Raw genomic sequence first — 14,615 nt, forward strand, 5'->3', positions numbered from 1 at the left:
CTTAGCCTTCACCTTAGCTCCGGCTCTGCATCCACGATAGGACCCCCTCATCACGCCGGCACGAGAATTCTTCAGGGCAAGGAGTTGATTCCTCGAATAAACGCATTTTTGTGTGTTAAAATCCATAACCATAGGATAGAAAGTAATCCAAAGTGTAGTTGTCAAACGGGACGAAAAACACCGAAAATAGAAGCAGACAATAAAAACAATAAATCACAAAAAGGGCGAAATAACACGGAGCTGCTGGAAAGGCTGCCGCTCGCCCATGATGAGCTGGAAGAAGTGGCTGGGGATAGGGAGATCTGGGCTTCTCTGTTAAGGCTGCTGCCCCCGCAACCCGATCCCTGATACGCGTAAGATAATGGATGGATGGATATTAGAAGCTTTGTTCCATTTCTCTCCTATTATAGGATATTTTCATCATAAAAAAATCACCCCGAAAGAAAAGGCGAATGAGGGCTGAGTCGCAAAAAAATGTATCCCAATATTTTAAAGCACCAGTGCTGTATTCATTGGTGAATGTGGTGGCAACCAACTTGTGTCATTCATAAACAAAACGGCTCTATGAGCCGGCTCTTGGAAGTGGATGACGGGAGCCGGCCACCCACCAATCAAGAGACACTTCCTTTTGAGACGCAATTTTTCTCTTGTGATTGGTCAAAAAGTGTTTTACTCAGGGATTCTATGTTGCTGACTTTAGTTGAGTATGAAAAAAGTTAAAATTGTTTTATGTTTAATATTTTTCTTTGTAGATTAAACCTTTAACGTTATTATTCTCAATACTTTTGTTACCCTATGACCCTTTGATTGACACCACTTTTGGCCAATTGCAAGCTTTTTTTATGGTCCTTAGCTGGTTTCAACTTATAAGGGCCTTAATAAAAAACAAACCAAAAAAAACGTCATGACCTCTTCAGCCTGAAAAATACTTAGCTTCCCAACATAAATATGTACACATTTCATTGTGTATTCAAATCAGAGTCAAAGGTAAACGCGCGCAAAGCCAATCGTGATTACTTTTTAGGCACCATTATAACGCGCAGGTGTGCACAATCATAGAAAGAGAAGTCAAATATTTACAACTCTTTTACAATGTCTAAAAAAAATGCCCAACTGCAAAGTTTTAAGGGCTGTGAACTGGTGGTTTCCAAATGGTCACTTTTGGAAACGCCTAGAGGAACCATTAGAAAAATGTGTGAAATATATTTTTAGTTTTATTCGATTGTGATCACATTTGACAAAGTACTAGGTAAGGTTTCAAGCCCACAAAAATAACTTGGATTATCGTTTAGCTCAAAATAGCATAGAGTATTGTGCAAACATCAAGTCAAGTCATGTTTATTTGTATAGCCCTTAGTCACAAAGAGTCTCATAGGGCTGCACAGACCACAGATTATTGCAAACTACAGACTATTACGACACCATCACCTGATCTAAAACCTGCATGAGGGCAAATGATACACAGTGTGAACTTCCCTACGGGGATGAATAAAGTGTCTATCTATCTATCTATCTATCTATCTATCTATCGATCGATCTATCTATCTATCTATCTATCTATCTATCTATCTATCTATCTATCTATCTATCTAGCTAGCTAGCTAGCTACTGTATCCATCCATCTATCTAGCTATGTATTTGTCTATCTATCCGTCTATCTATCTATCTATCTATCTATCTATCTATCTATCAGATATTGTCAACCTAAAATATAGGTTATTCATATGCTATAGAATGAAATGAAATGATCTGCATTTCTATATCGCTTTTCAAGTCAATGACTTGCAAAAACGCTTTACATTGTGCTTCACATTTCCCAATAGCGGCCGTGATCTGTGCAGCCATGTAAGGCGCTAACCTGCTTATTGGGGGTATTGGGGGGTTCAGTGTCTTACCCAAGGACACTTCGACATGTAACACGGACAAGCCGGGATTTGAACTGGGATCCCTTAATCCTAAAACGATCGCTCTACCTCCTGAGCTACTGCCGACCCAGAATAGAAGTGTGTTTTAAGCTTAAAATCACATCTTAAGCTAACAGGGAGCTAATGCAGGTTAGCTAAAATCAGGGTCATGTGATCAAAATAGAAGTGTGTTTTAAGTCTAGATTTAAACATTTCCACTGAGGTTGCAGTAGTAACTTTCAGCGGTCGAAAACTCCCATAATCTTTTTTTCCTTAACATTAATTCTCCGTGTTAATAAATTGTGTGTGCATTTCCATCAGGCTGGTTCATTGAATCCATTTTCTTGGGATTAGTAATTCATATCAGAACTCAAATCAAGATATCGACTATATTTTAGTCACCAAAGTCAACAACAACAACAAAAATATTTTTTTATGGATTTCTTGTTCTGGAAAAATGTAAAAATTGGCCTTGAAAAGGCTTCAAAAGTGCTTGAATTTGGCCATGAAAAAGGGGAAGAACCCTGACCGATAACAAATACGTGTTTTTCACGTTTTACCAATCCGCCTCCAGACGCAGAACGTGATGTACGACCTGGTGTCGGAACTCCAGGAACGCAGCGAGGAGCTGGACAAGCGAATCGGAACCCTGGAGGACAAACTGGACTCGGTGACGGGCAGCCTGCAGGCGCTGCCCTGCCTCATCTCCCAAGCCATAACCCAGCAGCAGCAAGACTTCCTGGACGGTTTCGTACACCGCTTCCGCCCCGCCTCGCTAGCATCCGAGCGTTCCGAACGTTCCGAGCGTTCCTGGACGTCTACCGCCCGTAGGCGGCGCTCTCCCTCCACAGCACCGCACACATCCTCCGATAGCGGATAAAAAAAAGACAAAAAATATCACCATCGCTCGGTTCCTGCACTGGACTCAACCTCTCTCTCTTCACATCCGTCGAATCCCCGAACCGATTCCTCTCCCGGATGACTGTTTCAGAGCAGGACCGGATCAAACCAACTCCAGTAGAAAGAGGGGGCGGGATCGGAAACCAGTGACAAACTACCGATGCATCTGAAAAACAAAAAAGAAAAGAAAAAAGACTGATAAACCGAGATAAAAGTAGAGATATGGTTTATGTTTTAGCCATTGTATGGCTGTCCAAGTTAGCTTTTTTTGTAAAAGCCCTTAAAATTGACTCGAGGTCGCTGGGGTGAGAGCTGGATATCACACCGGAGAGTCCTTAACCACCCGGGGGGGAAGGGGTCCGGGGTCTGTCGGAATTTCGGAAGATTTCCTCAAACAAGACCGGCGTCGTGGATTCTTCCTGTAGGTTAGCGTAAAAAAAAAAAAAAAAAAAACGACAACTGACTGCGCTAAAAGGAGGGCCGACGTTAGCGGGGGGTAGTGGAAATTTACACAATTGCCAACTTCGAGGTTTCAGCTTCCTCGTTCTTAGGGGGGGGGGGGAAATGAGAGCGACTATCTTTTTTAGTTACATATTGACATGTGATTTTTCAGTGCCTGAATGTATAAATAGTAGAGGGGTTATTTAATTACTAATTTCAGAGCTTTTTTACGATGTTAACGATCCGACGACAGCATTGCATTCCCTTTTTCAGATACATTCCCGATTATCAACGAAGAGGATATTTCTCGAGATGACGCGAAACGGAGGACCAGAAAAGCCGACGTTGACCGAATGAATAAATAAAGGATCTCAAAATAAATTCCCTTTTTTTTTAAAATTCATTTTTAAATAAATGAAAAAAAAAAGAAATTATATAAATATTTAACAAATTATTATTTGAAAATACACTCTTCAAAATAATTGAAAAAAATACTCAAATAAATTAAAAAACAGGTTTCCAAAAATAAAAATTATAATAATGTTCCCAGATTTAATTTGAAAATCACGTAAAAAAATTAAAGAGATTTTAAAATATGGTTAGAAATAAATGACCTTGAAATAAATTCTCACATTTTGGTTTAAAAATAACACCATTTGAAATAAATCCAAATTACCAAAATGAAATAACAAACATGGTTTAAAAAGTAAAAAAAAAAACAGATTTAAAAAAATAAAATAAAATAAATACAATACCTTGCAAGATAGTTGAAAAAAATACAAAAATCCATTTGGGAAAATGAATATAAAATAGCACTATTTGAAATACATAGAATACCCAAATAAATCTAAAAAAACAGGTTTCAAAAAATAAAATTCATATTAATGTTCCCATATTTAATTTGAAAATAAATATTTTTTTAAAATATATAGAAATAAAAAAACAAGATTAGAAATAAAAACATTGAAATAAATTCCAAAATTTTCATTTAAAATAATTGAAATAATAAATCCAAATTACCAAAATGAAATAAAAAACATGGTTTAAAAAGTAAAAATAGCAGATTTTAAAAAGGAAATTAAAACAATATCTTGCAAGATCATTGAAAAAATACAAAAATCAATTTGGTAAAATGAATATAAAATAGCACTATTTGAAATACATAGAATACCCAAATAAATTAAAAAAAAACAGGTTTCAAAAACGAAAAATTATATTTATGTTCCCATATTTAATTTGAAAATAAATAATTTGAAAAAAATATAGAAAAAAAAAACAGGATTAGAAATAAATAGTCTCGAAATAAATTCCAACATTTTTATTTAAAAATAATACCATTTGAAATAAATCCAAATTACAAAAATGAAATAAATATGATTTATAATTAAAAATAGCCATTTTTTTTATCCCAAATTTAGTTATTTAAAAATAATACCTTGCAAGATAATTGAAAGAAATACAAAAAATCAATTTGGGAAAATGAATATAAAATAGCGATATTTGAAACACATATAATACCCAAATGAATTTAAAAAACAGGTTTCAAAAACTAAAAATCATATTAATGTTCCAAGATTTATTTTGTAAATAAACAATTTGAAAAATACATAGAAATAAAAAACAGGATTAGAGATAAATAACCCTGAAATAAATTCCCACATTTTCATTTAAAAATAACACCATTTAAAATAAATTACAAATTACAAAATTGAAATAACAAACATGGTTTGAAAAGTATAAATAGCCGATTTTTTTCTAAATGTATTCATTTAAAAATAATATCTTGCAAGATAATTGAAAAAAATACAAAAATCAATTTGGTAAAATGAATATAAAATAGCACTATTTGAAATACATAGAATACCCAAATAAATTAAAAAAACAGCTTTCAAAAAAGAAAAATCATATTAATATTCCCAGACTAAAAAAATATGGAAATAAAAAACAGGATTAGGAATAAATAACCCTGAAATAAATTACATTTTGATTTAAAAATAACACCATTTGAAATAAATTGCAAATTACAAAAATGAAATAATAAACATTTTTTGAAAAGTAAAAATAGACGATTTTTTTCTACAAACTTAGTTATTAAAAAATAATACCTTGCAAGATAATTAAAAAAATACAAAATTCCATTTGGGAAAATGAATATACAATAGCACTATTTGAAATAAATAGAATATATACTAAAATCATTTTAAAACAGGGTTGAAAATAACAATAATTAAAAGATAATGATTTCACTGAATTGATCATTTAGATATTTCAAAATTGTATTTAAAGCGACACCATTCAAAATAGTTCAATTAAATTAATAATCAATTCATAAAAATGCCCCACATTTTTATTTGAAAATAAAACTATTTGAAATAATTCAAATAATGGAAAAATAAATTTGAGTTTGAAAATACCGATATTCCTAAAATTTGAAAATAACGGAAATACAAATAATAATAAAAAAATAAGAGTAAATAAAAAGGTTTTAAAATATATCTAAATACATTTAAAATTATTTTTAATTAATATTTGTATATTTAAATATTTTGAGATGTTTTCTAATAATTTGTCACTCAAAATATTTTTATATTTCCTTGTGGATCAAGTTTATTTTTGTTTTGGTTTTTAGTTATATTTATTTGCCTTGAGGAGGATTCCGATTTGTATTTTTTGCATTTTATTTATGATTAAATAATATATTCTTATTTTTTTGATTTAATATGTATGATTATTTGATTTTTATTAATTTAGTTGCTAATCATTATTTTTTCAATAATTTGTTTATTTTGATTATTTATGTTATGTTTATTTTTATATTAGTTATCTTAGTTATTTGTTTTCTTTATTATTTTCTTGTTTCTGTTAGTTTGTCATTCATTTTTATTTATTTTATCGTTAATTTTCTTATAATATTTTTTAATAATCGATTCATTTTGTGTCTTATTGATCTTTAAGTTGTGACATTGTTAAAAATTAATTCATTATTATTTGTTTACTTCTATTTTTTATCATTCATTTTTATTTATTTATGTATTAGTATTTTTTATTTTTATGTTTTTTTTATTGCATTTATTTTTATTATTTATTTTACTTTTTTAATTATTAATTTCCTTTTTTTTAATTATTATTATTATTTTTTAATTATTTTTACATGTACCGTATTTTCCGCACTATAGGGCGCACCGGGTTATAGGGCGCACCCCCAAAAAATAGTTTTTGGTACTATATCTTCCATAGATAAGGCGCACCGGATTATAAGGCGCTACAATGGGAACGTGGACAAAACAGTCAGATAGTTCAGTCCAACTGATTACCCCCTTAACATTCCGAAAGCTTGCAAAAAAGCAAATACGTGTCGAGAACACGTGCGGATGCGGTGTCCGTACGATGTCACTCAAATGCATCGTTCCAAATATCATTTGGAAGGTTAAAGTCTTGGGATTCAAGAAATGCCAACCATTCCTTAGTTTCTATTTTCTTTTTCGCTCGCAACTTTACTGTGCATATGACAATAAACACTTGGAATTGAGTTGAATTCACTCAACTCATCACAGCAACATCAAGATCGTTCTAAAACAAGATACCGGGAAAATATAAAGCCGCATAGCTCACCTAAGTTCTCACGTTCAATAATGATACGCAATCATGGTCTTCTTACAACCCTGAGTGAAGTAAATCCAGGAGAGTAAATTATTTGCAAATACAGACTAATAAAACATTTCTTTATGGTGTACTTTAGCAAGCTTGCTAAGCTTGCTACGCCATTGCTAAACTCGGCCAATTGCAGGGTTTGTTTTGGCCATCTAGCCAATCCGAGGCTCCGAATAACTTCAGCCAATAGCGATCGATTTAACGGATGATCGACACATCTTTTTTGGCCAATTGCAGGGTTTGTTTTGGCCCTCTAGCCAATCCGAGGCTCTGAATAACTTCAGCCAATAGCGATCGATTCGACGGATGATTGATACATCTTTTTCGGCCAATTGCAGGGTTTGTTTTGGCGCTCTAGCCAATCCGAGGCTCCGAATAACTTCAGCCAATAGTGATCGATTTAACGGATGATTGACACATCTTTTTCGGCCAATTGCAGGGTTTGTTTTGCCTTTTAAGCCAATGCCAGCCTGTAAATGATAAAAAGGATCCGCCCCCTTGACCTCCAAATAACTTTAGCCAATAGTGATCGATTCAAATGATGATTGACACATTGGTTAGCCAATGAAATGCCGGTAAATAAATCCCAGCATACACCGCGGACTACTCCACGTTCGGGGGAAAATCGAGTCGGCGGCTGTTGCGTAAGTTGCGAGACCTTGTAATTTAATGTTGATCCATAAATAAGACGCACTGTATTATAAGGCGCATGGTCAGCTTTTGAAAAAAATTAAGACTTTTAGGTGCGCCTTATAGTTCGGAAAATACGGTACTTATTTATTTATTCAATACAGGCATTTTTGGTCCTCCATATAACACGGCCTCCACCGAGCAACCTATTTTTTAGAACCTTTTCCCTTTTTCCTTTTCTATTCCTACTAACACTGTGGGTGGCTATAGAGGCCCGAGGGGGGGAAGGAAGAAAGATGCCGGGAGAGTGTGATAAACGGTGTTTTTCCCGTGCACTTGTACGAAAAGGAGTTCGACGTTGCACACCCAAGTACGGGGAAATACGGCGTGGTTTCTTAATCGGAGCTCCCGGTGCTCTGCACTTAATAGCATGTCTCCAGGGCCGCTGGTGAAAAAGAAGAAGAAGAAAAAATCAATTATCCTGTCCCCTTGCATGGTTCCGTGCAAAAAAATGACAGTCGAACAGAATGTCCCTTGGATGGCTTGCTGAATTTAGAAGATTTGGAATTGTTTAATGATGTCCATGTTTTTCTTTCTTCTCTTTTTTTTTTTTCTTCTTCCCTTTCCACAGAAATTTCCTTTGACTAGAACCTAGAGAGTTGCACTAAATGTGATTCTGTAATGCATTCCCTGTTTAAAAGGCAAAGAGAAATCCATGGTTACAAAAAAAAACACTTCTGGAGAGGACGCAAAATAAAAAGTGCTGAAGAAACATTGGTGGGAATTCTCCATTCCCTGCAAGGAGAGGGACGGTGTGTGTCGTTTGACCTCTAGAGGGCGCTGTATTGTGCAACCAGGGTCGGGTAGGGTTACTTTAACTGGATGACTTTCAATGACTTTTGGATTGGGCAGCACGGCGGCGCAGTAGTTGGCGGTTCAAATCCAGCTCCAGACTTCCTGTGCGGAGTTTGTATGTTCTCCCTGTGCTTGCGTGGGTTTCCTCCGGGCACTCCGGTTTCCTCCCACTTTCCAAAAACATGCATTTCAGGCGAATTGGCCGGTTCAAATTGTCCCTAGGTGTGAATGAGCGAATGAGTTGTCTGTCCCTGTGTGCCCTGTGATTGGCTGGAAACCAGTTCAGGGTGTCCCCTGCCCACTGCCCGGAGATGGCTGGGATGGGCTCCAGCCCCCCCGCGACCCTAATGAGGATAAGCGGTACGGCTAATGAGATGAGATGAGATGAGACTTTTGGATGACTCCAATACCAAATATGCTAATAAAAGACAAAAGAAACTAAATATGAATCAAATGATGACTCACAACACGTGGAAAGCTTTCTCTCCTGGCTTTGATCTCTTTGATCTCCGGCAAAACCAACATAAAAAGCGACAGAAACAAAATGAAAATCAATCCAAACAGCTTGCCGACATCATTTTTGTCGTTCCATGTATTCCGTTACTCCCCAAGCCTGCACAAAATGTAGTCATTTTATTCCTATTTAGTTTCTTTTGTCTTTTATTAGCATATTTGGTATTGAAGTAATCCAAAAGTAACTGTAAGTAATCCAGTTAAAGTAACCCTACGCAACCCTGTGTGCAACCATAAATTGGAGCGAAAGAGCACAAGGAGCAATGTGAACTGCGGAGACTCGGTGGACCACATCGCACTATTTTCCATGATAAAGAAAGATGAGACTAGGAAAAAATTCAGAGACAAATAAGGGAAGGAAAAAAGAAGTGAGGAAAGAAAGAAGGAACAATAAAAAAAGAAATAAAGGAAAAATAAGAAGAAGCAAAAAAAAGCAAAAGCAAAGAAGAAAGGACAATGATAAAAAATAAAAAAAGGAGGATGAAAGAAAATGGAAAGAAAATAAAGGTAAAAAAGGAGAAAAAGAAGAGAGAAGACAAGAAAATCATAGAAGGATAAAGAAAAAAGCAAGAAAAAAAGAAAATAAATTAAGGGAAAGAGGAAGAAGCAAAGCAAAGCAAAAGTAAAAAAGGAAGACGTCAAAGGAAGACTGAAGAAAGAGCAAAGAAAACAAAATAAAGTATAAGAAAAAGGGAAAATGAATGAAAAAGGTAAGAAAAGAAAGGTAAAGAAAAAGAGAAATAGAAGAGGGAAGAAAAAAGATAGAAGGGAAAAAAAGCAAGAAAAAAGAAGGAACGAAACAATAGAGTTAAGGAGGAAGGAAATAAACAAGGAAAAGGGAAAAAGAAAGAAAAAGACAACAAATAGAGGGAAAATATGAAGAAGCAAAATAGTACAAAGGCAAGAAAAGAAGAAATCAAGGAAATACTGAAGGAAAGAATGAAGAAAAGAAAATCAAGTAAAAGAAAAGAGGAAAAGATGGAAGGAAAAACGAAGTGAGGAAAGAAAGAAGGAACAATAAAAAAAGAAATAAAGGAAAAATAAGAAGAAGCAAAAAAAGCAAAAGCAAAGAAGAAAGGACAAAGAAAAAAGTAAAAACAGCGAGGATGAAAGAAAATGGAAAGAAAATAATGGTAAAAAGAGCAAAAAAGAGAGAAGAGATGAAAATCATAGAAGGAAAAAGAAAAAAGCAAGGAAAAAAGAAGCAAAGAAAGAAGAGAGTTAAGAAGGAGGGAAATAAAGAAGGGAAAAGGAAAAAAGAAAGAAAAAAGAAAATAAATAAAGGGAAAGACGAAGAAGCAAAGCAAGGCAAAAATAAAAAAGGAATAAATCAAGGGAAGACTGAAAAAAAAACAAAGAAAACAAAATAAAGTATAAGAAAAAGGGAAAATGAATGTAAAAGGTAAGAAAAGAAAGGTAAAGAAAAAGAGGGAAGAAAAAAGATAGAAGGAAAAAAGCAAGAAAAAAAGAAGGAACAAAACAAGAGAGTGAAAAAGGAAGGAAATAAACAAGGAAAAGGGAAAAAGAAAGAAAAAGACAACAAATAGAGGGGAAATAGGAAGAAGCAAAATAGGACAAAGGCAAGAAAAGAAGAAATCAAGGAAATACTGAAGGAAAGAATGAAGAAAAGAACATCAAGTAAAAGAAAAGAGGAAAAGCTGGAAGGAAAAACGAAAAAATGAAGGAAGAAAAAAAAACTACAGAAATACTACAAAACTCTTGAGACAGAAACCCGATGAAAAACTACAATAATACTACAAAACTGCATATCAGATCAAGTGATCTAATGTAGTATTTTACTTTCTTTTTGAGCATTCTAAAACATATTTGATGAAACTAATTTATTTTAAAAATATATAAAAAGAAATATAAATGTAGATATCTGCTTGTATATTTATTCATAAATGAGAAAAAGTGGATAGTTCCCATTGGCCAAATTATTTAGCCCAAAATTGACCCAATTTTAACCCAAAAAGACAATTACCACATCTGTGTTGCAATCTGGCACTATCCTCCACAGTATGGTTGCCCTAGGGCTGTCGACTAGAAATATAGGGCTCATATTTTTTGGGAAGCAGCCCTCATTTACGTTTTCTTTCAGCGCAGTAGTAAATATGTGCTCGTCTTTATAATCTCCATCTTGAATGGTCACATGGTCTGAAAACAGGTGAAGTAAATAGCTCAAAGCAGAACTGAAAAACAATGCAGTAAGTATGAATTTTTTCTTTGTTGTCAGTCTGTTTTTGGTCTCTCTCCGCCCAAGAAAACTGATTTTATATATGACAACCATTGTTTACAGGCATTCAAGTAGGTTATCCTAGATGTGAAAAATGCCCTAAAAAAGCTGACTCAGCAATTTTTGGGGGGTGATTTTTTTTTTCCCCTCAGAAAGACATTCCACTTTTCCAGGACGATATTGAGATATCAACGCCATCTTTTCCAGTAGGTTACCTCAGGTGTGAAAACTGTCTAACAAAAACTGACTCAGCAGCATTCCCAGAACGACAATCTACTCTCCCAGGCCATAACAAGCTTGCTTAAGACCACAATCTTTCACAAGCAATCAGGAAGTTCAATCTAGAGATTAAAATGCAGATTTGGCTTTGCTGACTCAGCAGTTTTTGCAGAAAAACATTCCAATACTCGAGACAAGAACAACATCAAATTTCAACACAATGTCTTGCAGAGTTGAAAAAAATGCCTCAAGTCGACTCAGCACTTTTGGTTTTGCTGAATGTTCTTCCAGAAAGACATTCCACTTTCCAAGTCCTGAATGGCATTGACTATCAACTCCATCTTTCACGGGCAGTCAGGTAGGTTACCTTAGATGTGAAAATATCCCCCAAAAACTGACTCGGCACTTTTTTTTTTTTACAGAAAGACATTCCACTCTCCCAGGCCAGAACAACATTGAATATCAACTCTATCTTTTCACCGGCAGTCAGGCAACTTACTGTAATTGTAAAATTGGACCCCCGCACTCTGCATTTTTTTTCTGGAAAGATATTCTACTCCCCCAGGCCTGGGACAAGTTTAGCCAGGATCACAATTTTTCACAAGCAATCAGGTAGGTCCCTCTAGAGATGACAGTGGCAGAAAAACTGACTCAGCATATTTGGTTTTGCTGACTCAGCAGTTTTTTTCTAGAAAGACATTCACCTCCTCCAGGCCAGGACCACATTTAATTTCAACACAACGGCGGGACTCAGTCTTAGACTTTGGGTTTTCTATTCTTATGTGCAAATGACCCTGCCAAAAAGGAGAATGCCAACCAAAAATATATCATCAAAAGTTGTGTGAGGTAAGTTTACCTGCCGTCATGTACAGCGTGCGTTCCTTTTTTGCCTTCGCCTCTTTTTAGGTAGGCGATTGTAGATTTGCTTTTGTGTTTTTCGCCATGTGTCTTGCAACTGGTATAGTGTTATCAAGGTCGCTTCCTGTTAGCGTCCAGGCTCCGAAGGCTTCTTGTTTTGTTTGGTCCATTTTAGTCCTGTTAGCAGTTGCCTAGCTGACTAGCCTGCCATGCCTGATTTTTTTTTTCATCATTAGGTTCGTGTTTGTTGTTTGCTCCTGGTTATCCTGTCTGCTTACTGGATGTTATTGGTCAGCCATCCTCCGGTTTTCCGCCGATCAGTCCGGGTTTTCCCTCTTCAGCATCCGGCTAGCCTGCCGTGATCATTTGGTATATTCCCGGCTGCGTTCATGTTTGTTGCTGTGACCATTTTGTTGTTGGCTCTTGGTTATCCTGAATGCTTACTGCATATTATTGTTCGGCCAGCTTCCGGTTCCACTGATCTATCCAAAGTTGCCCTCTTTAGCACCTGGTTGGCCTACCATGATCATTTGGTATATTTCCGGCTGTGTACATGTTTGTTGCCGTAACCGGCTTTTGTTGTCGACTCCTGGTTACCTTGGCTGCTTACTGCATGTTATTGGTCAGCTAGCCTCCGGTTTTCCGCAGATCAGTCCGGGTTTTCCCTCTTTAGCATCCGGCTAGCCTGCCGTGATCATTTGGTATATTCCCGGCTGCGTTCATGTTTGTTGCCGCGACCAGCTTTTTTTGTCGACTCCTGGTTACCTTGGCTGCCTACTTCATGTTAGTGGTGAGCCAGCTTCCGGTTTTCAACTGATCGGTCCAGGTTTGCCCTCTTTAGCATCCGGTTAGCCTGCCGTGATCATTTGGTATATTTCCGGCTGCGCTCGTGTTTGTTGCCGTAACCGTTTTTTTGTTGTTGCTGGCTCCTGGTTATCCTGGCTGCTTACTGCATGTTATCGGTTGGACAGCCTGCGGTTTTCCATTGATCTGTCCAAGTTTGCCCTCTTTAGCACCTGGTTAGCCTCATTTGGTATATTTACGGTTCGGTTCATGTTTGTTACCGTGACCATTTTTTGTTGTCGCTTCCTGGTTATCTTGGCTGCTTACTTCATGTTACTGGTGAGCCAGCCTCTGGTTTTCAACTGATCAGTCCGTGTTTTCCCTCTTTAGCATCCGGTTAGCCTGCCGTGATCATTTGGTATATTTCCGGCTGCGTTCGTGTTTGTTGCCGTAACCGTTTTTTTGTTGTTGTTGGCTCCTGGTTATCCTGGCTGCTTACTGCATGTTATCGGTTGGACAGCCTCCGGTTTTCCGCCGATCAGTCCGGGTTTTCCCTCTCTCTTATTTGGCTAGCCTGCCGTGATCATTTGGTATATTTCAGGACGCGTTCATGTTTCTTGCAGTGACTCTTTGGTTTTTGTTGGCTCCTGGTTATCCTGAATGCTTACTTATTGTTCGGCCAGCTTCCGGTTCCACTGATCTGTCCAATATTGCCCTTTTTAGCACCTGGTTGGCCTGCCATGATCATTTGGTATATTTCCGGCTGTGTTCATGTTTGTTGCCATAACCGGCTTTTGTTGTCGACTCCTGGTTACCTTGGCTGCTTACTTCATGTTACTGGTGAGCCAGCCTTTGGTTTTCAACTGATCAGTCCGTGTTTTACCTCTTTAGCATCCGGCTAACCTGCCGTGATCATTTGGTATATTCCCGGCTGCGTTCATTTTTGTTGCCGTGACCGGCTTTTTTTGTCGACTCCTGGTTACCTTGGCTGCTTGCTGCATGTTATTGGTGAGCCAGCTTCCGGTTTTCAACTGATCGGTCCAGGTTCGCCCTCTTCATTTGGTATATTAAATGTTTGTTGCCGTAACCGTTTTTTTTTGTTGTTGGCTCCTGGTTATCCTGGCTGCTTACTGCATGTTATTGGTTGGACAGCCTGCGGTTTTTCATTGATCCGTCCAAGTTCGCCCTCTTTAGCACCTGGTTAGCCTCATTTGGTATATTTACGGTTCGGTTCATGTTTGTCACCGTGACCATTTTTTGTTGTGGCTTCCTGGTTATCTTGGCTGCTTACTGTATGATATTGGTCAACCATCCTCCTGTTTTTAGGTATCCTTTACCTTTATCTTTTTTGTGTACCCTTGTATATTCCTCTGTCCAGTACAAGATAATGAATTCTGTCATCCCGGCCTCCTTTTCAATCAATGTCATCCGATGACTTAGGACAGCTAATGGCCAGCGTCTCGATTCCTGTTCCCGTCTGACGCTTTAAACTCCGGATGCCGCCTCCGAGCTTGGACCTCGTCTTCGTCATCCGTCATCATTAAGAATATGAGTCACATGCGACGCTTTCCCAAATGGCTGACGGCAAAGACCTCTAATTTAAAAAGATGTGTACAACGTCTTCG

The 14,615-nt window shown here is 36.8% G+C and overlaps 1 protein-coding gene across 1 annotated transcript in view; it reads left to right on the plus strand.

Annotated features, from left to right (window-relative positions):
• kcnn1a (potassium intermediate/small conductance calcium-activated channel, subfamily N, member 1a) overlaps positions 1-3,137 on the plus strand; it is a 176,618-nt gene extending 173,481 nt beyond the window's left edge. The window contains exon 9 of the mRNA XM_088348762.1: positions 2,479-3,137. Within this exon, the coding sequence (XP_088204888.1) occupies positions 2,479-2,784 (306 nt within the window). The 3' untranslated portion in view covers positions 2,785-3,137. The remainder of the gene's footprint in view (positions 1-2,478) is intronic.
• The last annotated feature ends 11,478 nt before the right edge of the window (positions 3,138-14,615 follow it).

The sequence above is a fragment of the Urocampus carinirostris genome, chromosome 1 (genome assembly GCF_059441175.1).
Source record: "Urocampus carinirostris isolate Australia breed hairy pipefish chromosome 1, RoL_Ucar_1.0, whole genome shotgun sequence".
Lineage (NCBI taxonomy): Eukaryota > Metazoa > Chordata > Actinopteri > Syngnathiformes > Syngnathidae > Urocampus > Urocampus carinirostris.